The 21,447-nt window shown below is 61.6% G+C and overlaps 1 protein-coding gene across 1 annotated transcript; it reads left to right on the top strand.

Moving 5' to 3' along the window:
* Window positions 1–154: 154 nt before the first annotated feature.
* Window positions 155–21,432, top strand: SYT2 (synaptotagmin 2). Its single transcript, XM_042016022.1, has 9 exons — window positions 155–204; window positions 14,058–14,240; window positions 14,380–14,549; window positions 15,870–15,986; window positions 16,200–16,367; window positions 16,508–16,675; window positions 17,085–17,202; window positions 18,370–18,503; window positions 19,138–21,432. Exons 2-9 carry the CDS (start codon window positions 14,075–14,077, stop codon window positions 19,342–19,344), a joined length of 1,248 nt encoding a protein of 415 aa, XP_041871956.1. The 5' UTR covers window positions 155–204; window positions 14,058–14,074; the 3' UTR covers window positions 19,345–21,432.
* Window positions 21,433–21,447: the final 15 nt, after the last annotated feature.

Here is a 21,447-nt window from a genome sequence, read left to right as displayed (position 1 = left end):
CTCGGTGGCGGGCGGAGCCTCGCGGAGCCGCCGCACGCGAGCCCGGAGGGGCCGGGGCTGCCGCAGCGCCGCGCAGGTCCCGCCGCCCGCCCCGCACCGACCGCACCGACCGCTCCCCTGCCCGCCCCCCCCCCACCCTCCCCGGGGGCCCCCGCCCGCTCCGGCCGCACGGACAGCACCGCTCCCGCCCCGCCGCCCCGGCCGGTAAGTGCCCGCCCGCACTCCCGCCGAACTTTCCCCCGGTGCCGCAGCGGCGCGGGCTCTGCGGGACGGGGCCTCCCGAGCTCTCGCCGAGCCCGTCCCGGCGCCGCCGCCCGAGGTGCGATCGTTTCCCCGTGGGGTGGGATGGAGTACTCGCCGCGGGCACCGGGTAGTGCACCTCGCCGTGTCCCGGTGCCGGGAGCGGGGCAGGGACCTGCGCTTTTCCCGGGAACCCATCCCGGGACACGGATCCCGGAGCTGCCGAAAGCCCGGAGGCTGCCCTTGGGGGGCTGCGCCCAGAAGGCGGCTGGGGACGGAGCCTGGAGGGATGGAGAGGGGGGCGGCCAGTGGTGCAGGAGGCTGCGGAACTGGCGGGGAGCACTCAGAGACGTGGGGACCCCCCCGAAGGCGTGGGAACCCCTGGGGATGCGGGGCCACCCCGGGGATGCCGCGCGGTGCCGCCGGGTCAAAGGTGCCCTCTGGGCTCTGCGGGATGCTCCAGCTCCTCATCCCTGCGGATGTCCGACAATGGGTGCCCTTGGGGTGCCGGCCCCGGGGAGTGCCGGGGGCGCGGGGCTGTTCCCGCAGCATTGCGGGGAACCCACCCTGGTGCTGGGAACCCGTGGGAGCGGCGTGGTCCCAGCGTGGGCAGCCACAAGCCCCGCTGCACTGACGGCTTCTTCATAGCGGCCTGGCCAGGAGCCAGGTCCAGACAGACCCTTCGTCTGGATTGCCTGCCGTGGCTACACCAAGCTCCGGGATCCTCCAGCCCTCCCTACGCTGACTGGGTGCCGTCGGGATGCAGCCGTGGAGAGGGGTTCAGTCCAGCGCCGGGGATGTCACACTGGGGTGCCGCAGCCCTTGCTGTGCCCAGCACATCGCTGCTCCCCTCAGCCTAGTTTTAAAGAGTGATCCCAAAGGAGCTCTGCAAATTGCGCAGGGGACGGGCAGCGTTGCAAGGTGACTGTGGCACAGGGAGGGGGGGACACAAGCCTGTGTCACCGATTGCTTCGTGGTCTCCAACTGTATCAGTGCCTCTGTGTTTCTCTCTGCACGGGCGCTCCTTGGCGCAGCGCTCTTCTGTCCTCCGAGTGAGAGTGGCCGGGGTGCTGCGGGGTGTCACCCACTGCAGAGTGTCCGACGGCACAGCCTCCTGCGCTGTGGAGCTGCAGGGCGCTGCTGGACTCCCCGCCTGCTCCTCTGCTGCAGCAAAACTTCAGTCCTGAGCGCAGGCTGGCTGGTACGCGAGGTGCTGCTGCAGCGGTGTTACTCCTGCACGCACCGAGCGGCAGCGCAGCCGCCGGCAGGAGTCTCCAGCCTGCTGCATTATTCCTCGCTAGCACAGTGCCTCGGCCGCACGCTGCCGAGGGCTGCCGGACCCCCGGGGCACCTCCGGGGCATCCCCCGGGCTCTGTGCCCTTGATGCCCGTGGGTGCTTTTGACCACAGGGTTTTGGTGGGAGGAAGTGTGGCTTGCGGTGGTCTGCGTGAGGGGCACTGTGAGGCATCGGGGGGAGGTGATGCACCCAAGGTCATTGAGGCCAGCAGTGGCAGTGGGATGTCACCTGTGCTGCTCGAGAACTGCACAACCCAGCAAAGCACCCCAGTGCCCCCAAACCCAGGCGCCTCTCGGAGTGATGCCCTGTCTCCTCCTTGCTCATGGGTGTAGTGCAGGAATGGGTCTGACCTTGCCCGATCCCCTGGCACCTTGCCCGGCCTCCCGTGGTGAGCACCGCTGCCCCGCTTGCCGGGAGCCAGCCTGAAGCCCCGGTGCCCCCGATTCTGCAGGGCGAGGACACGTCCCTCGCTGCCTGTGAGGCCGCCGATGGCAGCGCGGTGAGCCAGAGCCGGCTGTGCTGCATTGCTGCCGGCCGCCCTGGCTCTGCACCCCGCTGCCCACAGCGCCCGCGGTGCCAGGGGAGGGAGAACACGCAAATACAGTCATACAGACCCTTACACATGTACATGGATATTTATTATAAATGTGGTTGGGGAGGGGGTTTCCAAACAGCCGCTGTGGCACAGCTGTGGCATTTGCTGCTGGCTGCTCCCGTGGGAGCTGCCTCCTGCTCCATAAGCCCCAGGGATGGTCACTGGGCTAGAGCTAGAGGCCACTGAAGTGAGCCGGGACTCCCGCTCACCCCGCAGGTCCTTCCTCCTGTTCACCATGGTTTTGGCAAAGTCCCAGCTCTGGGAGCTGGATGACTGCGGCTCCTCATTATGACTGGAGTTTCTCCTTCCCCAGGCTGCGCAGAGAGCTGCGAGCTGGCAGCCGTGATGTCCTCCAGCAGGATCAATGCCCAGTGTACAGATGGGACCCAGTGCCCACTGGTTTTAAGATCCTCTAGTTTTTAATTCCCTACTCCTGGCAGTGCAGCTCGGCACTGTGCCCGGCCGTGCTCCTCCTCAGCCTGGTGGCCACCAGTGCCTTCCTGGTGCTGGTTGTCTGGAGCCGCCGGTAAGCGCAATCGGAAAAACGCTTTTGCCCTTGGCTGTGGTTGGCCTTTCCCTCCTGGATGAACACCCGGCTCTTCCCCGGCTCGTGCCCTCAGCTCAGCTCCTGTGTGAGCCTGCGTTCCCCAAAGTGCTCTTGGATTATTAGCCCTAATAATTGTGTTATCGCATTGACTGAACTGTTTCAGATGCCAAAGCTAATTTCGCTCTTCATGCCTTCCTTCATCAGTAATGGGATTTTGATAACATCACGCATCCAAAAGTATTGGATAAACTTGGCATAATTCCCCATTTATTAATTAAACCGTAAATTAGGCAGTGTGCGTCTGGAATCCGAATGCCCCAAACTGGTGTGATCCTGCAGCTGGGGATGGTGCTGGCCCGTTCCTGTCAGCCCTGGGGTGTGGGATCCTGCTGTCTCCTGCTGAGTTTGGGGGCTGCCACATCCCAGTGGGACCACCTGCTCCATTGCTTCCTGCGTGCTGGAAGTTGTGATGTTTCATCAGCTCTGGTGTTTGGAGAAGGAATCGTGGTGTCCCCGGATTCAGCTGCTGGTCAGCAGTCAGAGTCTGGCAGAGCTCCCTGTCCCCCTGGAGTGGCTCTGCTGGTGCTGGTGCTTTGGGAGGGGTGACTGCAGCCAGCTCTGGCAGCACATGTGGCAGTGCTGGGCTGGGCCAAATTCCTGCCATCTGGACCCACATCCCACTCTCCCTCACAGGCAGTTGTCTGACTGTTGCACCAAACCCATCCCCACCGGCTGTTGGGTGTCTGTGGCCCCGCTGGCCTGGAAGGGACTTCTGGCACTGACGGGGTGTCCTTATCCTTGTCCTTCTTGTGCATCTTAAGGAAAGCTGGTGTGTTTTAATTAATCCGGGGTGTTTCATGCTCCCCAGCTTTTCCCAGCCCTGCAGGGTGCAGCAGATGTGGACTCTGGGCCTGTGCATCCCTGTGGATGGGGGGAGACCAGGAGCAAAGCGCGTGCTTGTGGCACGAGGTGTAGGTGGGTGCTGTGGGATGTGATGGGGTAGTCCAAGCCCTGAGTCTGCACTGAGCTGGCAGTGGCCTGGGGGGACTGCCCTGCTGCCAGGGGCCTGGGGAGCTGCTCTGGGGCCAGGCTGAAGCCATGGGGATTGGGAGTGTCTGTGAGCAGCACGATACCTGAGATAACGCCTGTGTGCCAGGGTGGTTTGGGATCAGCAGAGCTGATCTGGCAGCTGACATTCTGGCAGTGCTGCCATGGGATGAGGCATCCCTGACCCCTGTGAGCTTCATGTGGTGCCTCACACCGGAGGGATTCCACCAAAACACCATGGAGGCGGGATCAGCCTCCAAACTGCTCAGCATTGTCCCAGGGAGATGCCTCCTACCTTCCCTGCAGGACACAGGGTGTCCCCAGGGACATGCTGGGACTGAGGGATGCTGGGACTGGGGAACCTCAAGTGGCACCACAGCTCCCACCGGCCTCGAGCAGATGATTCAAGGAAGAAAACCACCCCAAATTGCAGTGCCATGTGTGGATTTACAAGCACGTGGACTCCCTGTGGGCTCTGCTGCTGTCTTGCTCTGTTCCCAGGGGAGTCCCAGGGTTTTCTCCTGGAACTGAGGCCTGGCAAAGCTGGGTTAGTGCCTGGGGTGAAGGTGCTGGCTTGTGCCCCCACTGCCCATGCAGCATCCTGGCACCACTGCCAGCGGCCTGGCACAGCCACTGCCCGGTGCCGCAGTGTGTGGCTGTGCTAGCTCAGGCACTGCTCTGTGCCACCAGAGAGCCCAGCAGAGACCTCCTGGTGGGGTGGGCCTGGCCATGGGGGGACCCTCAGAAGGGATGGTGACTACCAACACCAGTTCAGGAACCAGGGTGCTTTGCATCTGGGCTCTTCAGATTTTTCCTTCTCCAGGATGCACCGGTGGAGCAGCTCCTCTGTGCAGCTCTGAGAGTGTGTGCTGTTGTGCTTGTGCCGACAAAACAGTTGGAGTCACATAGGGATACAGTTCAGAGGGGCTGGGCAGGGCCAGAGGACCCCCTGTGCTGTGCAGGAGCTGTGCCCAGCACCCCAGCTGCGCTCCCAGCTCTGCCGATGACATTTCTCCATCTGCACAAGGTTCATTCGTGGAAGTCAGTCCTGTGTCCTGGCCTTGGTGGGGCTTTGTGCCACAACAAAATCCCCTGGGCTGCTGTGGTGCTGTGTCCTTGCTGATCCCATCGTTGTGCTTCCTCCATTCCCTTTCTCACCCCAAATGCCACAAGCCGGATGGCCCTGGGGACACAGAGCTCTACTCTGCCTCTGGGCTCTCCGTGCCTTGGAGCTGGGCAAGCAGCACCAGCACTGCTCCCACAGGGAGCCAGTCCTGGGGGACTGAGCCCAGGCTGGCAGGGAGGAGGGGGGTGCTGGGGGATGAACATTGCTGGGGGCACCCCAGGGCTGGGAGATGGTTTCCTGGATTCTCACACCAGCCCATCACGGCCTCGTGCTTGGCTGGGAGCTGTGGAGATCTCCCTGGAGCCTCCCCTTGGAAATGGCCCCTCGCGGCTTGTGTCTGCTTGTTCGGCCCGTCCGCTGAGCTGGGCAGCAGCACAGGGAGTGCTCTCCCTGCTCCCGTCTGCGATCGATCCACCGCGGCTCGGCTCGCTCCTGGAGCCGCTCCTGGCTCTTCCCCAGGAGCTGACCTGGCTCCTTTTCTCTCCTCCCATGCCGATCTGGAGCCATCACTGTGGCACAGGGCCATGGCCGGGACTGCCGGCAGTGTGGCCGTGGTGCCAGCAGTGTGATGCCCACCTGGGAGGGCAGAACTTGGAACTCTGAGCCGTGTGGTGGCTTCAAAGTGCCAGGGCAGCTCAGCCCATCACCATCTGGTGCCCTATTTAGCTGCTCTCATGTTGCCTTCGGAGCAAGACACGGCTGCTGCGGCATCACGGTGCCGGGGAGCAGGCTGGGCTCTGGCAGCACCTGGAACCTACTTTTTGGGAGGCTTCTTTGGCCATTCATGGCTCTGTGTGCCAAGGGTGGACTGCCTGTGCTGCCTGGGCTTGGGGTGAGCCTGGTGGTTTGCTGTGGCAGTGGCCAGTGCCATGTGGGATATTGCATATGCTCTGCTGTCCTTGGCAACAGCTGTGTCCCCTCAGCTCAGGAGACTGTGGTCTCCAGCATCCCCAGCTGCCTTTTCTACCCGTGCCATGGTAGCACATGGCATGAGCCAAAACCCTCTGGCTGCAGTGCTGGTGGTGAGTGGTGCCTGCAGCCCCTGCAGCATTCCTGTGGGATGCCTCCGGCAGAGAGCAGTGCAGCAGTGATGGGAGACGGTGGGAAGCAGAGAGGGGGACACGGTGCTCACCAGTCCCTTTGCTGTTGGCACCCAAGTTCCAGGTGGCAGTGGCTGTGGCAGCACCTGCCCCGGCTCCTGCGGGAGCCCTGGCACCAGTCCCAGCTCAGCTCCCTCCTGCTCTTCCTTCCTGGGGCAGCTGCAAAGCCAGAGCCAGGGCCTGATCGCTCTAGAAAAAGTGGGCTTTGAGGGATCAGCACCTCTGGGTGCCAGGCAGGGCTCTGAGTGCCCAGCGGTGGGTCCTCCTCTCCTCTGATGTGGGCGCTGGCCTCGCGGGCTGTCACTGCCCTCGTCCCCCATTTCACCTCGGTGCTGTTCTGATTTTAGAGGCAAAGGCACAGAAAACCCCTGAGCTGCTGCCCTGGGTGCCCTGGCACTGGTGGGTGCCAGCAGTGGTCCCCACGCAGGGAGGTGTCCCTGGGTAGGGACAAACCTGCCATCTCCCTGAGTCGCAATGCTTTGGGGGGCCCCTGCCATTATGAGAGGCACCCCAGTACATGGTGGGTGTTGGCTGGGGTGATGCTTTGCAGGAGGAGATGCACAGGAGCGAGCAGGACAGGGTGGGATCATCCCTTCCCCACACTGACCTTTAGGTGTCCATTCAGTGGGAGACTTCTGGCAGCAGGAGCCGATGGTTTGGCTTGGGAACACCAGAAACCATCAGTCTGGACCCCAAATGATGGACAAAGGCTGCCTCAAGGCTGCATTCACTGTTAGACCTCGCTTGGTTTTGCTGTAAGGCAAATCCTCTCTCATAGGCAGCACTGGCTGTGAAACCACCATCAGTTTTTAATTTTTTTATTTTACAAGCTCTCCCTCATGAGGCAGGGGCTGAGTCTCCTTCCGTGAGGCCGGGGGCTCCATGATGAGGAGCCCAGATTCCAGCGTGTGGGGCAGCGAGGCAGGAGCTCATCCCGAGCTGTGCAGTGTGGTGCCCTCCTCGAATTACTCATCCCTGGGGAAGAGCCTGCGGCTGGGGCTGCTGAACCCCAGCAAGTCGTTATTTTTAATTAGCTGAGCCGCGTGCTGGTGGGTGATGAGGCTTTGAGCGGAGTGTGCCGTGGTGGGGAGGGGGGTGCTGGCCAGCTCTGGTGCCATCCGGAGATGCTGCTGGAGCCTGCAGGATGGGGAGCAGTGCTGGGGGTCCCAGTGAGGTCTGGTGGCTGTCATTGGCCCACTCTGAGCTGGGGGAATGCTGAGCTTCAGCCCTGCTCAGGGATTTCCTCTCTCAGGGTGCTGCTTCCCATGCTGTGCCTCAGTTTTCCTTGGATGGTGGGGATGTCTGGCCAGCAGCACCTGCTCATAATGGGTTTGGGGGCAGGAAAATGTGTCCCTGCAAGGGTGATGTCTCAGCAGCTCAGGTCCTGTGATGCCCCTTGCTACTGGAGTGTCCTCACCCCATCACACCCCTTACCTGTGCTGTAGGAATACCCTCCCCTGAAAATCGAGGAGCTGGGAGAGCAGGGACTCTCCTTGCCCTCAGCACAGTGAACCAGGGTGGGAGTGTGGGGGGATCCCAGGGAAAGAGCTCCCCAAGCCCTGGGAGCTGCTCCACCATCCTGGCTGCTGAGGGTCTGGTCTGGCACCGCTGATGCAGCTGCTGTGGTGTCGTGCTGGGGCTGGGGAAGGAGAACAGGGATGAGATTCAGGGGTTTGCTGGGCTGTTGCAGAGCCCCTTTGCACCAGGGTCCTGCAGCATCTCCCCACCCAGCACCCCCTCCCCTCCCTCCTCCCTGATCCTTTGGTCTCGTGCCTTCACACATCCCTTGCCAGGAATTCTCTGGTAATTAAATGACCATTAGAAGCCAAGTCATGTTTTTGCCTTAATTAGAGTCTCCTGTCTCACCGCTGTGAGCTGGAACTCCGGCCCGGCGTGTCCCTTCCGTGTCCCGCTCCGGACGCGATGGGAGCGCTGGGGAGCCAGGACCCCGTGAAAGGCCGGAGGGATGCCCAGGCACTGTGCCAGGGAGAGATGGGAGCTCCCCCTCCAGCTCTTGTGCTTCTGACCCCAGAAGCAAAACACCTGCTGGCATCAGGATCCCGGTGGGGCACTGCCAAGTGTCTCAGCTGTGCTCCGGAGCCTCTGCTTGCCCCCGGGCTGCGCTGCAGGATCCTGCAGGCTCTGTAGTGCCCAGGCTTCCCGCTGGCATTGGGGTGGGAGAGGTCTTGCCTTGAAACTGGCTTGGGATTTTCATTTGTGGTCATCCAAGGACAAGCCCTGGCACACAGCAGCACAGTTTTGGGGTCAGCTCCTCCAGCTCATGTTCATGGAAGTCTGGGGGGTGCCCACATCTCTGTCCCAGCAGGACAGCTCAGACCTGGCTTTGCCATCCCATAAAGGAGCAATAACTCATTGCCCTGGGCCCATGGTGGCAGCCACCCTTCGTTAGCTCATGAGCCTCCCGCAGATCAGGATATCCATGGGACACTTCATCACTCCGGGCTGGGGGGGCCGTGGTTGGCCCCCCCTGTACCCCCCTGCCCATGCCCAGCCCATGCTCGGCCAGTGCCGGCTGCTGCTAATTGGTGCTTCAGCCTCATTAATCTTCATTTGTTGCTGTTCCTGCTCTCCATCATCCCCGCGGCCTTCACCTTCCTGGAGAGGAGAGGTTTCTTCAGCCCCTGCAGAGGAGCAGGGGGGTTTCCAGCAGCTGGATTCCCCAAAAGGCCTCACCCTGATGGCGGGGACTGAGCTCCCCGAGTGCTGCCGTGTCCAGGGACATCCTGGTCCTTCTGTGCATCCCCAAATTCTCATCCTGGGTCTGCTCCTTTGCAGAACACCCTGGCTGATGAGAGTGACTCCCTGTTGATCTCCTGCTTCTCCCTACATGGTCCTCAAAGCCCCCCCCGCAGTGAATCCCCCTCCTCCATCCTTCCCCACCCCACCCAGACAGGGAGCCCCTGCTGGGGCAGTGATACAGTGACCAATCCCATGATGGGACCAGCTCCAGGGAAACCCCAAATCCCCTTTTTTGTGCCAGGTGCTGCAGCAGCATAGGGGGGGTCTCTGGGATGGAGCCTTGGATGGAGGAGGAGGAGGGATGAAGGGCTCAGGAAGGGGATTTTTCAGTGTCTAAACTGCTTTTCTGTATACAGGGAATGCCCTGGGGATGGATGGGGATGGGATCGCTGGCTCCAGCCTGGGATTTACATCCCGCCAGACCTTGGGGTGCTGCCAGCAAAAAGGGAGGGGGACACCCCCACCCCCTCTGCTCCCTAAAATCAGTGATGGAGCCAGGGAGGTTTACACCACGAAGGGCTGGTTTGGAGCTCAGTGCAGCTTCTCGGGGTTCAGTATCAGCTTTAAGGGGGTGGGGGGACACCTGGGGTGAGTTTGGGGGCTGAGCCTGGAGGGAGTTCGCTGAACACAACCCCTGAGGCTCTGCTGGAGGGGGGACCTGGGGGCTCCTTCTAGGCCAGATGTTTGCAGCTGGGGGACGCTGCCTGAGGGGGTGCAGGGTAACACAGTGTGGGGTGCAGAAGGGTTTTAGGGGCTCTGAGGGTGGTGCAGCATGCAGGTGCATTCATGAAGGGGGGCTGGGCTGATATGTTAAGGGGTCAGGGAAGCTGGTGCAGGCACAGGATATGGGGTGCCCTTTGGGATGTGGGGGTGCTGCAGTGGTGGATTTGGGGTGCTGCACTGAGGGGTGCAGGATGAGGCATTGGGGGCTGCAGGGGAGTGCATGAGGGGAGAAATGCACTGTGAGGGTGATGGGTTTGGGGGGGTTCAGGGTTACACAGTGGGGGGCTGGAGCAACGGGGAGCAAGATAAAGCCCTGGGGGGGCTGAGGTGGCACCTGGGCAGTGTAATGCAGGTGCATGGGTGATGTGCCACGGGGGGCCCTCCCCACCCTCTGCCCCATGGGGTCTCTGCAGCAGCTGCCTGGCTGAAGCCCACCCTGTCCTGCTCCATGGGGAGCTCCTGGTGGAGTTTTTTCTGGGGGGGGAGGGGTTCAGTGGGTCCTCCCCTGATGGGTGCTGCATCCCAGGGAGGAGCTGGAGGATCCCAGGGGCCAGCAAGGCAGGACAGGGCTCCTTCCTAGCCAGGATTTATTCATGATGCCTTAACTCACGCTTGTTCTTCGGCCAACGACTGATAGAAATGGTTAATTATAACCCTCATATTTTCTTTATGTCCTTAAGACCCTGAGATCTTGGCGGGGGGGGGTGACGGGGAGCCGTGGGGGGTGGCGAGGAACAACTCCAAAGCAGGCAGGAATGAAGAGGAAACTTGAAGAACCGCAGCGAGTCCTCGGCAGCGTTTGGGGGTGCGGTGTGGATTTCGGGGAGCTGAGCTCCCTTCCCGCCCGCACCGCCGGCCGCTCGGCCCCTCGCCAGCGGCTGCCGCAACTTGCAAAGAGGAGGGGGAAAAATTGCAAAAGGAATAAAAAAAAAGAGAGAGAAAAAAAAAAGGCGAAAAAAAAAAAAAGGCAGCGGAGCCGGAGCAGGACTGCAATGCAGTGCCGCAGCCGAGCCCGCACGGCCCCCGCCCGCCGCCGGGGGGAACGGGCTGGGACGGGGACAGGCGGCGGGGGCTGGGAGGGGACAGCGGGCTGGGACGGGGACAGCGGGCTGGGACGGGGACAGCGGGCTGGGACGGGCCCCCACCCACTGGGAATCTGCGCCGTGGGGCGGGAGCAGCTCTGCCCCAAAAGCTGAGGGGTTGGGCTGCCCCGCTTGCGCCTGGTGGAGACACGGGATGTGCCCGAGGACACCCAGTGAGGCGGTGGCACAGTGGGGAGGTGAGGGGACATCCCCAAGACCACACCGCCCCACTGCCTGCCCTCCCAGCCTCCCATCCCTCCCTGGCTGTCCCCGACCTGCCCAGGCTGCCCCCATGGCACTGCCCCCCCTGCCCAGGCCGTGCGGGAGGCGGATCAAAGCTTGGTCCCCTCGCTCGGGGTGCAGGATCAGCCCCCCGCCCCCACGGCAGGGGCTGCAGGCCCCCGGGGGCTGTAAGGTACTCAGCTGGAGGGGGAGCAGCAACAGGGTCTCCATTGGTTGGCTCCCCGCAGGCCCCTCCCGGGCCTCAGTTTCCCCCGGTCCTCAGCTCCCACAAGGGAGCAATTAGTGATGCTAATTAGGCTGCCCGGTTCAAAAGCAACCCCTGCAGTGAGGCCTGCTGCTGCCTGCAGCCCCCAGCCCCGGGCAGCACGGCAAAGGCTCCCAAGTACCGCCCAAAGCAGCAGCAGTTCCCTGGCCCAGCGCCTGTGCTGCATCTCTGCCCCCAGAGCCCCCCCTGGGACCCAGCTCCCGGGGTCCCACACACGCCCGCTGGCACCCAGAAGGGCTCTGTGTTTGTGTGTGTGTGTGTGTGTGTTTGTGTGTGTGTGTGTGTGTGTGTGTGTGTGTGTCTGTGTGTGTGTGTGTGTGTCTGTGTGTGTGTGTGTCTGTGCGAGCCCTTGCACAGGCTGCGGGCAGTGCCACGCACAGGGCAGGATGCGCACAGCCACGTGCAGGTGCTGGCAGAGCCACACGGGCACTGCCCGAGCGCACGGGTCACACATTCCTGGGCAGGTGTGCACGGCCACGGGCACCCCCGGGCACGAGCATTCACACACACACACACACACACACAAACACGCATCCACACCCACACATCTTGCACAAGCGTTCACACCCTCACACATCTGCGTGTCCCACGCACACGTGCCTGCACAAGCGCACGGACAAGCCTGCACCTCCACTGCCACACGTGCACCAGCACCCCGTGCCCTGCACTGGCCCTCGCACGCTCACGGGTGCACAGACACACCCCCGGCACCTCTCGCCTGCCCGTGCACACCCGTGCACACCCGTGGGCTGCGGGGCGTGCCCGGCTGCGGGTGCTGAGCGGTCCCCGCTGTACTGTCCCCGGGGATGGTGGCTCCGTGCTGCAGGAGCAGCTGGGCTCGCCTGCCCCCCCGGGCAGTGCTGGGCTGGGCGCCCAAGGACTGGGAGGAGAGGCGGCTCATCCAGGTGCCCCCTCTGGGTGCTGCCCACCTTGCGTGGCAGGTTGGATGCAGAGCGAGTGCCCTGGGGTGTGTTGTGGTGGAGGGCAACCCTGGGGTCCCACACCTCATGCTCTCTGGGGAGCTGGCAGGGTGTCAGTGGCCTGGATCCCTCACCCTTTATCCATGGGTGCAGGGCAGAGCCAGGACCCCTGCTCCAGGTCAGGGGGGCAGGATCCAGCACTCAGAGGTTACCCTCAGCAGCCTTCGGTCTCCAAATCCTGGCTCTCCTCCCACCCACCCTGGTGCACATGGGCAGTGATGGGGACAAACCCCTCAAGTGGTGGGGACAGACACACATCCAGGTCTCCTCAGCCGCTGGAAGCTTTGGGGAACCTTTGAGACCCTCGAGATCAAATAACTCTCAGCTGGGTAGGGGTTAAATGCAGCAGCTCCTGGTTCACCCCAAGCAGGATGTGGGGGACCTCCAGCATCCTCCTCCAGCCCCCGGTGCCAGGTTTCAGGGCTTGGTGATGCTGATGCTGGTGTTTGCAGCAGTGACAGCCCCTCTGTGGGATGGGAAGGTGGCCGTGGCCAAGCCACTGGGTGGCAAAGCCTGTGCTTGCAGCAGGGACCTTGTCTGGGTGGGAGTCCCATAATCACCTCATTTTGTTGTGTGAAGGACTGCCCCTCATGGGGGGCCCCCCAGACCCCCACAGGATATTCCCCTGGGAGCAGTGGTGCAGGAAGGAGGTGTCCAGGTGTGGAGCCATGCTCTGGGTAACTCAGTGCTTGATTCACCTATGAGGTGGCCAGAGACACATGGCGGTGTCAGTTTGGGGCAGCAACACCCCCAGGTCTCTCTGACTGGCTTTTTTTGAGGTGAGAGCACTCATTTTCCAGTGCTGCAGGAAGGGCAGAGGAGCACCTGGCCTCAGGGGACGATGCTCTGGGCAAGGAGGCTTCTTGATGGTGAGGAGGGAAGAAGAGATGCACGGGAGGGGGTGCACTCAAGCCACAGCCCACCTGCCCCCAGAAACTCCTGCCTGCGTTATCTGTGGTCCTGCTTGTCTCTTTGCTTCCCTGCTGGAGAGTCTGGAGTTCTCCTTAACCCCACTGGCATTCCCTGGCATTCTTCCCTGCTCTGGTCTTCTCTTGCAGGCTGCTTTCTGATGGGGTTGTGGAGGCACTTTGGGGCTGGAGCTGGGGTTGTGGAGGTCATGGAGACCCTTTGGGGCTGGGGCAGGGTTGTGGGGGCACTTTGTACCAGGTTTGCTTGCAGGAGCCAAAGCCACATTTGCAAGACAATGGCTGTCCCCATCCTTGGCGGGTGCTCGGACACGGCTGGGCTGGGAAGGGGGTGCTGAGCACGTCGGGCTGTGCTGCAGCCCTGGCTGTGACCTGAACACGTTCCCTGGCTCTGTGGAGGAGCTGGGCTGGCCAGGGGAGCCCTGCGGGGTTGGGGGGTGTGGCACCCGGGACATGGTACCTGTGACATGTGAGTCGACCCATTGACCTGCACACTGAACCCGCCACTGCTGTGTAGAGCCAGCTCTTCCCTGCTTCCATCCATCCTCAAAATGTGCCCTGCCGAAGCCCCCTGGGGGCTGGAAGAAGAGCGGTGTGTTGATCCTCTTCTGTTCCCAGACTTGGAAGCTCGCCCCGGGGCTGGGAGCAAGTCCTGAGGGTGCCACACCAGCGCTGAGTCCCTGTGGGTGCCCCATGCCTGGGGTCCCTGCCCGAGAAAAGGAGGAGATGGTGGGGCTGGATTTGTCCAGACTGACCTCATTCTTCTCTCCTGGGGATGCAACCCCCCTCCCCTCATCCCAGGGGGCCGTGCCAGGTGCATGTCCCCCCAGGAGTGTCCCCATTGTCCCTGGGGGGCTTGGAGCTGGAACCGTCATTGATGCAAGGCTGGGTGATGCTCCCAGTGGCTTTGGAGATGTCAAAGGCCAGGAAACCCAGGGGCCAGCTGGGCTCCCCACGGCTCGTGAGGGATCCAGGTGACCTCTCACAGACACTGGGTCTGTGCCCCTCTAGCAGAGGATGAGGTGTCCTGGTGCAGCCCTGCTGCCCACACAGGCGCTGTCTTGGGGACACTGGGGAGGAGTGGGGGCAGCAGGGACCTGTGTGCCACCGAGATGATGTGTTTCAGGGAGCCCCTGACCCACCATGACGTTCAAGCAAGCATCCATGATGGCCCCGGAGGCCACGGCCAGCACGCTGCCCATGAGCACCATGGAGAACTCCACTGAGGCCGCGGGGCCGGGCGAGAGCAAGGAGGACATGTTCACCAAGCTGAGGGACAAGTTCATGAATGAGCTCAACAAGATCCCCCGTGAGTAGCTCCTTTCCCAGGTGTTACCCTCCTGATGACCCCCCCATCACACTGGTCCCAGTACAACCTGTGGAACAAGGCTTTTGGGTGGCTGAGAGGGAGCTACAGGGCTGACCACGACCCTGGCTTTTGCCCACAGTGCCACCCTGGGCCCTCATCGCCATCGCGGTGGTGGCTGGACTCCTCATCCTCACCTGCTGCTTCTGCATCTGCAAGAAGTGCTGCTGCAAGAAGAAGAAGAACAAGAAGGAGAAGGGCAAAGGCATGAAGAATGCCATGAACATGAAGGACATGAAGTCAGGCAACCAGGTGATGTCCTCCTGGGCTGCTTGGCCAGCAGCCCCTCTGGCTGGCTGATGGACTGTGCCAGGGCACTCAAAGATCAGGCAGCAGATTGGGATGGAGCCACCAGGACCCCGGGATGGGACAGTGGAGCGAGGACCTGAGACAGCAGCACTGTCCTCCAGTGTCTGGTGGCCCAGGTGGACCAAGCTCAAGCTGGCCTGGACCTGCCAATGCTTCACCTGAGCCAGGAAATGTTGATTTAATCCCTTGTGTCTCTTGCCTCCCTCTGGGTCACACTCATTTCTCTGAGCCTTTAGCTGAGAGGGCAGGGCCACCAGGCCAAAACACCCCCCAGTTTGGGATCCCCAAAAAGTCTGTGGTGTAGTGGCAGGTGCTGGTACCTCATCCTGGGGTCCAGCCCGAGGTGGGCTTTGGTACCCACAGGCTTGGGGCCACCCCGGCCATTTCAATGGCCTTGACCCACGGCCATTTGGAGGGGGTGGGAGAATTTGGGTGTCTGTCCCTGCTCTTCAGAGCCATGTGGGCACCATGGGCATGCAGACAGGGCTGGAGCAGGAGAGGGGGGAGATGTGGGGTGGGATTCCCCAGTGGAGAGCAAGGGCTGTGTCCTCTGGGGCTCCACGGGGTGGTACAAGCCCTGATCCCCCACCCTGCCATGGGTCCCTCGGTGTCTGTGTAACGTGTCTCTCTTCACCCACGGTGCCCTCGCTGTCCTCCTGCCCTGGCTGTCTCTCTGCTCTGGGACACCCTCCACGTAAGTGCCACCACGAGCCTCCTCCATCATCTGCTTCCAGGGTGGGATGGGGGACTGGGGACACATCAAAGAGGGGGTAAGGAGCTGGGACTCCCACCCCGTGGACTGCGCTTGGAGAGGCAGGAAAAGGGGTGGATTTCCTGGGGACAATCTCTTTCTGAGCCTGCAAAGCCTGGAAATGGCCCCGATAAGCCCTTAGCTCTGGCTGTAGTGCTCCTCCAAGCACGGGCTGGGCGCCACAGGACCCACCACCTGCAAGCACCAAAACTCCCTCCACTGGAGTCAGTTCCTTGTCCTGGCACCCCTGGCAGCCCCACATCGTCTTGGCTGGACCAGCACCGGGGGCTCCCTGGCGGCTGCGTGGCTGTGGCACAGCCAGTGCCACCCCCAGCCTGCCCTGTCAGTGCTTCATGTCCCCAGCACGTGGGTCTCCTTTCCCCTGGTGGGGACAAGCTGGGTGTTGAGATGCCAGGAGGGTTGGGGTGCTGAGGTCCCCAGTGGTGTGGGGCTGCTGGGCTGTGACCATCCTGCTGAGCTGGACACCTTGGCTGCCATTCCAGGACCAACAGGACGATGATGACGCAGAGACGGGCCTGACAGAGGGGGAAGGTGAGGAAGAGGAGAAGGAGCCGGAGAACCTGGGCAAGCTGCAGTTCTCACTGGACTACGATTTCCAGGCAAACCAGGTGATGGAGTGGCTGGGGCTCAGCTGAGTGGGGTTTGCCCGGGGGGAAGTTGAGAGGACAGGTCTGCGTGTTGGAACTGGGAGGCACATGAGGGAAGGAGGAGCCGGGTGCTGTGCCAGAGGAAGTCCTGCCCCATGCTGGGCTGGAGAAGAGCGCTTGGCAGCTGCAGTGCATGGCTGGGCTGTCTCACTGAGGACTCCTCCGCCCTTCCAGCTCACAGTGGGGATCCTCCAAGCTGCCGAACTGCCGGCTTTGGACATGGGCGGCACCTCAGACCCCTACGTCAAGGTGTTCCTGCTCCCTGACAAGAAGAAGAAGTACGAGACCAAAGTGCAGAAGAAGACCCTCAACCCTGCCTTCAATGAGACCTTCACCTTCAAGGTGAGCCCCTTCATCCATAACACAGGACCTTGTCTCCCACTCCCATCCTTCTCCCTGGTTGCAGCAATCCCGTGTGCTGACCTTCCCTTCCAGGAGTGGGTGGGCCTGGCTTGCAGCCTGGTCGTTGTCCCTTTGTGCAGGTCCCCTACCAGGAGCTGGGTGGGAAGACGCTGGTGATGGCCATCTACGACTTCGATCGCTTCTCCAAGCACGACATCATCGGTGAGGTGAAGGTGCCCATGAACACAGTGGACCTGGGCCAGCCCATCGAGGAGTGGCGGGACCTGCAGAGTGGCGAGAAGGAGGAGGTGAGAGCCAGCCCTCAGCCAGCTGAACCCCTGGCTGGGGGATTGAGATGGGGGCTGGCCGTGGGGCGAGCTCTGCTTTCAGGGCCATCCCACAGTGCTCAGGGTGACGATCACTGTGGGGTCCCACCAGGGTGCCATGAATGTCCTGGCAGGGCAGGATCTGACCTGTTGTTCCTCTGTGTAAAAATGTTTTAATAACAGAAAATGAAGACTAGAAAACATCCAGAGTGCTATGCTGGGCCTGGCTTGTCCTGGACCCAATGATCAAACTCTTGTGTTGGTGCACAGGGTGCCGTCTTGTGCCTGGACTGAGCAGGGTTTGGGGGGACCTGCAGTGTGATCGTGTCCAAACACTGCAGTCCGAGGCACTGCCAAAGCTCTGACCTCCACTCGCTGCTCTGCTTGGCAGCCAGAGAAGCTGGGCGATATCTGCATCTCCCTCCGGTACGTGCCCACGGCCGGGAAGCTCACTGTCTGCATCCTGGAAGCCAAGAACCTGAAGAAGATGGATGTGGGGGGCCTCTCAGGTGGGTGTTGCTCAGAGGCAGCCTCCCCCTGCCCCACTGGGGACTCTCAGCATCCTCTGTGGGGAAGGACTCTGGGGCCATCTGTCTGGCAGAGCTTGGGAAAGCCCCCCAGTGCCTCCTCATGCTTTGCAGGCAGCCCAAGGTCTGGCCGGGAGGTGAGGGGAGATGGGCATGAGATGCATCCCCAACTCTTGAGAAGGATGCTTTGAATTCGGTCCCCTTGGTTTGAGCAGGACCAGGATGCTGCAGGACTTGGGTGGTGAAAGTGCTCCTCCTTGACCTGAGGGCTGGGGACCTAAGTTGACAGCATGTCTTGTGCTCAAAGTGTCTTCCCAGCCCCATTCTGGGGTCCTCAGCTCTCTCCAGACATGCTTTAACCACAAGAGCAGTACCTGCATGGCTGGAAGGACTCAGCTTTATCGTGGGCTTTCCTGCTCCTGTCCGGGGCGACAGGCCAGAGCCCACACAGTGCCACTCACCTGACAGGCCAGCTGTCACTCCACTGTCCCCAGCCCTCCTACAAAAGGGCCCACAGCACAGAATCCCAGAATCATTACTGTTGGAAAAGACCTCCAGGATCATCAACCTGTGCCCGATCCCCACCTTGTCACCCAGACCAGAGCACTGAGTGCCACGTCCAGGCATTCTTGGGACCCCTCCAAGGGTGGGGACTCCACCACCTCCCTGGGCAGTTCCAATGCCTGGCCGCCCTTTCCATAAACAAATTTTTCCTGATGTCCAACCTAAACCTTCCCTGTTTCAACTTGAGGCCGTTCCCTCTCCTCCTGTCCCTGTTCCCTGGCAGCAGAGCCTGACCCCCCCGGCTGCCCCCTCCTGACAGGGAGTTGTGCAGAGCCACAAGGTCCCCCCTGAGCCTCCTTTGCTCCAGCCTGAGCCCCCCAGATCCCTCAGCCTCTCCTCATATGTCTGACTCTCCAGACCCTTCCCCAGCTCTGCTGAATCCAGAAGAACTCCATCCCTTGGCCAGTTGCTCCCACAAATCCTCTCCAGCCCAACTATTTTGTCTTGGCATCCATCCACAAACCTCAGACCACCTTTACTCAGGGCGGTCTCTCCCTCACTCTGGGTTGAGATGTCTCCTGGGACCCGACCAGTGGTGTCCCCTGGGCACCTCAGCCCTGGCTAATGCCCCATCCTGCCCCCCAGATCCCTACGTGAAGATCCACCTGCTGCAGAATGGCAAGAGGTTGAAGAAGAAGAAGACCACAGTCAAGAAGAAGACCCTGAACCCTTACTTCAATGAGTCCTTCAGCTTTGAGATCCCCTTTGAGCAGATACAGGTTTGTCTGATGACTCCCCTGGGATGGGAGATGTCCTGAAGCTGCCTGAGCTCTTGTCCCAGCCTTCCCAGCAGCCCGAGCCGCTCCTGCTGAGCTCCTGGTCTGGTCACCCTGGAGATTCTTCCAGTCCCATCTGGGGCCTGGGCTGATGCTGAGGGCAGCTGGTGGGGGGACAGAGGTGGGAGGCTGGGCAGCACCCATGCGAGATGAACCCCCAACCCAGATCACGGCTGAAATGGGGCTTTCCTCTGTTCCTGATCCTACAGTGCTCACCTCAAGCATAACAGGATGGTCCTGGGGGCATTTTGGACCCTTGGCCACTGCCTTCTGCTCCTCCGTGTCCTGTGCAAGCCCCTGCCCGTGCCCCTTGCCCCTGCCCAGTAGCCCACAGCTCTTGCCCAGCCCCACACCACACCTTGGTGACCTTTCTCAGGTGGGTCAGCTCAGGATGAGCTGGGCCCCCACTGGGCTCTGGGCTCCTTGGGGAAGGACATGAAGGAAGCAGGGAGGGGGCCCTGCCCCAAAACGAGCCACATGGGGCTCAGCCTTGGGGCATCCCTGGGGCACCCTGGGGCTATGGAGCTGTGTGGCCACTGCGCCTTTCCACCCCTCTAAAGAAGGTTTCCTCCTTTAGAAAGTGCAAGTGGTCATCACAGTGCTGGACTACGACAAGCTGGGGAAGAACGAAGCCATTGGCAAGATTTTCACAGGCTTCAACTCCACCGGCACGGAGCTGCGGCACTGGTCTGACATGCTGGCCAACCCCCGGCGGCCCATTGCCCAGTGGCACTCGCTGAAGCCAGAGGAAGAAGTAGATGCAGCTCTCGGGAAAAACAAATAGGCAGCTCTGCCGGCCGGGCACTGCGGACAGTCGACCCAGAGCTACTGATACCTCAGTTCTGCAACCTTCCTTTCGGTTTTTTGTTCTAAGCTGAAATGCCCCTTGATGCCTCTGGAAGGGTATCCAGGCAGTCCCAATAGCTTCCAGGGGAAGAGGTTAAAGACATGGATGGTTCTTTTTGTTCTTCAGCATTGCTCCCTTCTGCTGCATCTCCCATTGCCTCTGCTCGCCATCCCTTCCCGGTGCAAAGCCACCGGCACACTTGGGACCTGCCCCAGCAGCTGTGTCACCAGCCTGCAGCACTGCTGCTGCCCTCCTGCCCTTGGAATCATGTGGGGAACCATGGAATGTTGCATGGAGGTGATACTGGAGCCTGACAGTGTGAGATGACCAGACCCACTGTGCTTGGTTGGGGCATGACCAGCAGTGAGACAGAAAAACGGTGCAGAAGACCCTCTGAAGAGACCCAGGTGCCTCCCCCTGGTCCTCCCCAAGGAAGGCTGAGTGCCCCAGGCCAGCTCCAGATTTGGGTTCTCTGAGGAGAGGCTTGCAGGGCCCATGGATCCCGCTGTGGTGGTGGGGTGCCAAGCCCTCAGTGTTGCAGCAGGAGCTGTGGAGGCCAGTCTGGGCACAGGGAGCCTCAGGAGGGCTGCTCCAAGGAGACACAGGGTGAAATGTGGATGCACCAGCAGCACCGTGTGGATCACCACCACCACCAGCACCACCACCTCTGTTTTGTCCCCAGAGGAGCAGCGCTGGGTGATTTGCATCTGTGTCCCACCATGCTTGGTGAATCCTGTAGATAAAGATGCTTCCACAAGGCAGGTTTACAATGAGAGGTCTCCAGATGTGATGGGGGCAGCCCCCCAGAGCGGTACCAGGTGTCCCTCCAGAGATTGTCCATCGCACGTCCCAGGGCTCAGCCCTGCCTTGGGCACCCCAGCCTGGGGTAGCCGAGGGGCCATGGGGAGCTCCAGCTCCACCACCTGCTGCAGGTGGGGATGGCAAGAGCAAGCCCAGGGCCAACAAGGGACCAAAGCCCCCAACCCCCATGAGCTGCTACTCCCCACCAGGCCACTGGCTGTTGAACCCACCCCGTCCTGCTCGGGGTATAAGCCATATCCGTGACCCCAACAGTGGCTAAGAGCTTCTCTGGGCCACTTCTCCCGCTGTCCCAGAAAAGCCCCTGAGCCAGAAAGCCAACACAGTTTTCTGCTGCTGGGAGAGGGTCCAGCAGCCCTGCCCAGTTCAGTCCAGTCTATATTGGAGCACTGATGTTAACTCGTGTCCCTGTCCCAGCTCCAGCTCCACAGCAGCCTCACGCTCTGCTCCCTTTGGCTTCCCTGGACTCAGTGCTGGGGGTTCCAGCACTGCAGCAGCAAAGGGTAGAGCCCCAGGGATGTGCTGGCACTGGGGATGCTGCTCTGGGAGCTCAACACCAGGGCTGGGACCGTGGTGCAGGGTGTCCTGGGTCCAGGTACAAAGTGCCAAAACTGAGCTCATCCCAGTGCTGTTGGATGCTTTGGCAGCTCCCACAGCTCTGGCTTCCCAAAGGGCATCCCGGCCCCCTCTGAAGGTGGAGAGATGATGGGAAACTTGGTGGCAGCCACACCTCAGGGGGTTTAAATGGACCTGGGGACCAGCCCCTGCCCCTGGAGGGTTGTGCAGCTCTGGGACAGGTCCCCAGGGCAGGACATCTCCATCCGTGGGAGGTTTGGGGCTTGGATAGCCAAGCTGCAGTGTGGGAAGGGGATGTTGGACAGGAACCTCTAATGACCACCTCCACCACCACTGCGGCTGCACTTGGCCCATGCCCTGGTGAAAGTGGGGCCACACTGAGTCTGCAGGGGTCACCCAGCCAGTGGTCCCTCAGGGCCATCTCCAGCTTCAATTAGTCCCTTTTCCTAATGGATGTGTCAGTGTCAACAGATGCAGTCCTGCCCTGCCCCTGTAGCCAAAGGGAGAAGAAGTCTTTTATGGGATGCTTTTAAAAATGGGGAGCTGGAGGGGGCCTGACACCCCATGGTCAGGAGCAGTGGTAGGACTCAGTCTCATTTTGGGGTCCATCCAGGCACTGGAAGGGTGGGGGGGGGGGGGGGGGGG

This window comes from Corvus kubaryi, unplaced genomic scaffold (genome assembly GCF_017639235.1).
Source record: "Corvus kubaryi isolate FWS band 111438036 unplaced genomic scaffold, C.kubaryi_AGA036_p1.0 split3-37355, whole genome shotgun sequence".
Classification (NCBI taxonomy): Eukaryota; Metazoa; Chordata; class Aves; order Passeriformes; family Corvidae; genus Corvus; species Corvus kubaryi.
Note: the sequence above shows the minus strand (reverse complement) of the source record. Positions and strands in the feature narration are given on the sequence as shown.

Coding starts and splice junctions, on each gene's coding strand:
- SYT2 (XM_042016022.1), top strand. CDS start 14,075: ATGACGTTCAAGCAAGCATCCATGATGGCCCCGGAGGCCACGGCCAGC. Junction 16,368..16,507: donor ATGAGACCTTCACCTTCAAG/GTGAGCCCCTTC, acceptor CCCTTTGTGCAG/GTCCCCTACCAGGAGCTGGG. Junction 17,203..18,369: donor GGATGTGGGGGGCCTCTCAG/GTGGGTGTTGCT, acceptor CCTGCCCCCCAG/ATCCCTACGTGAAGATCCAC.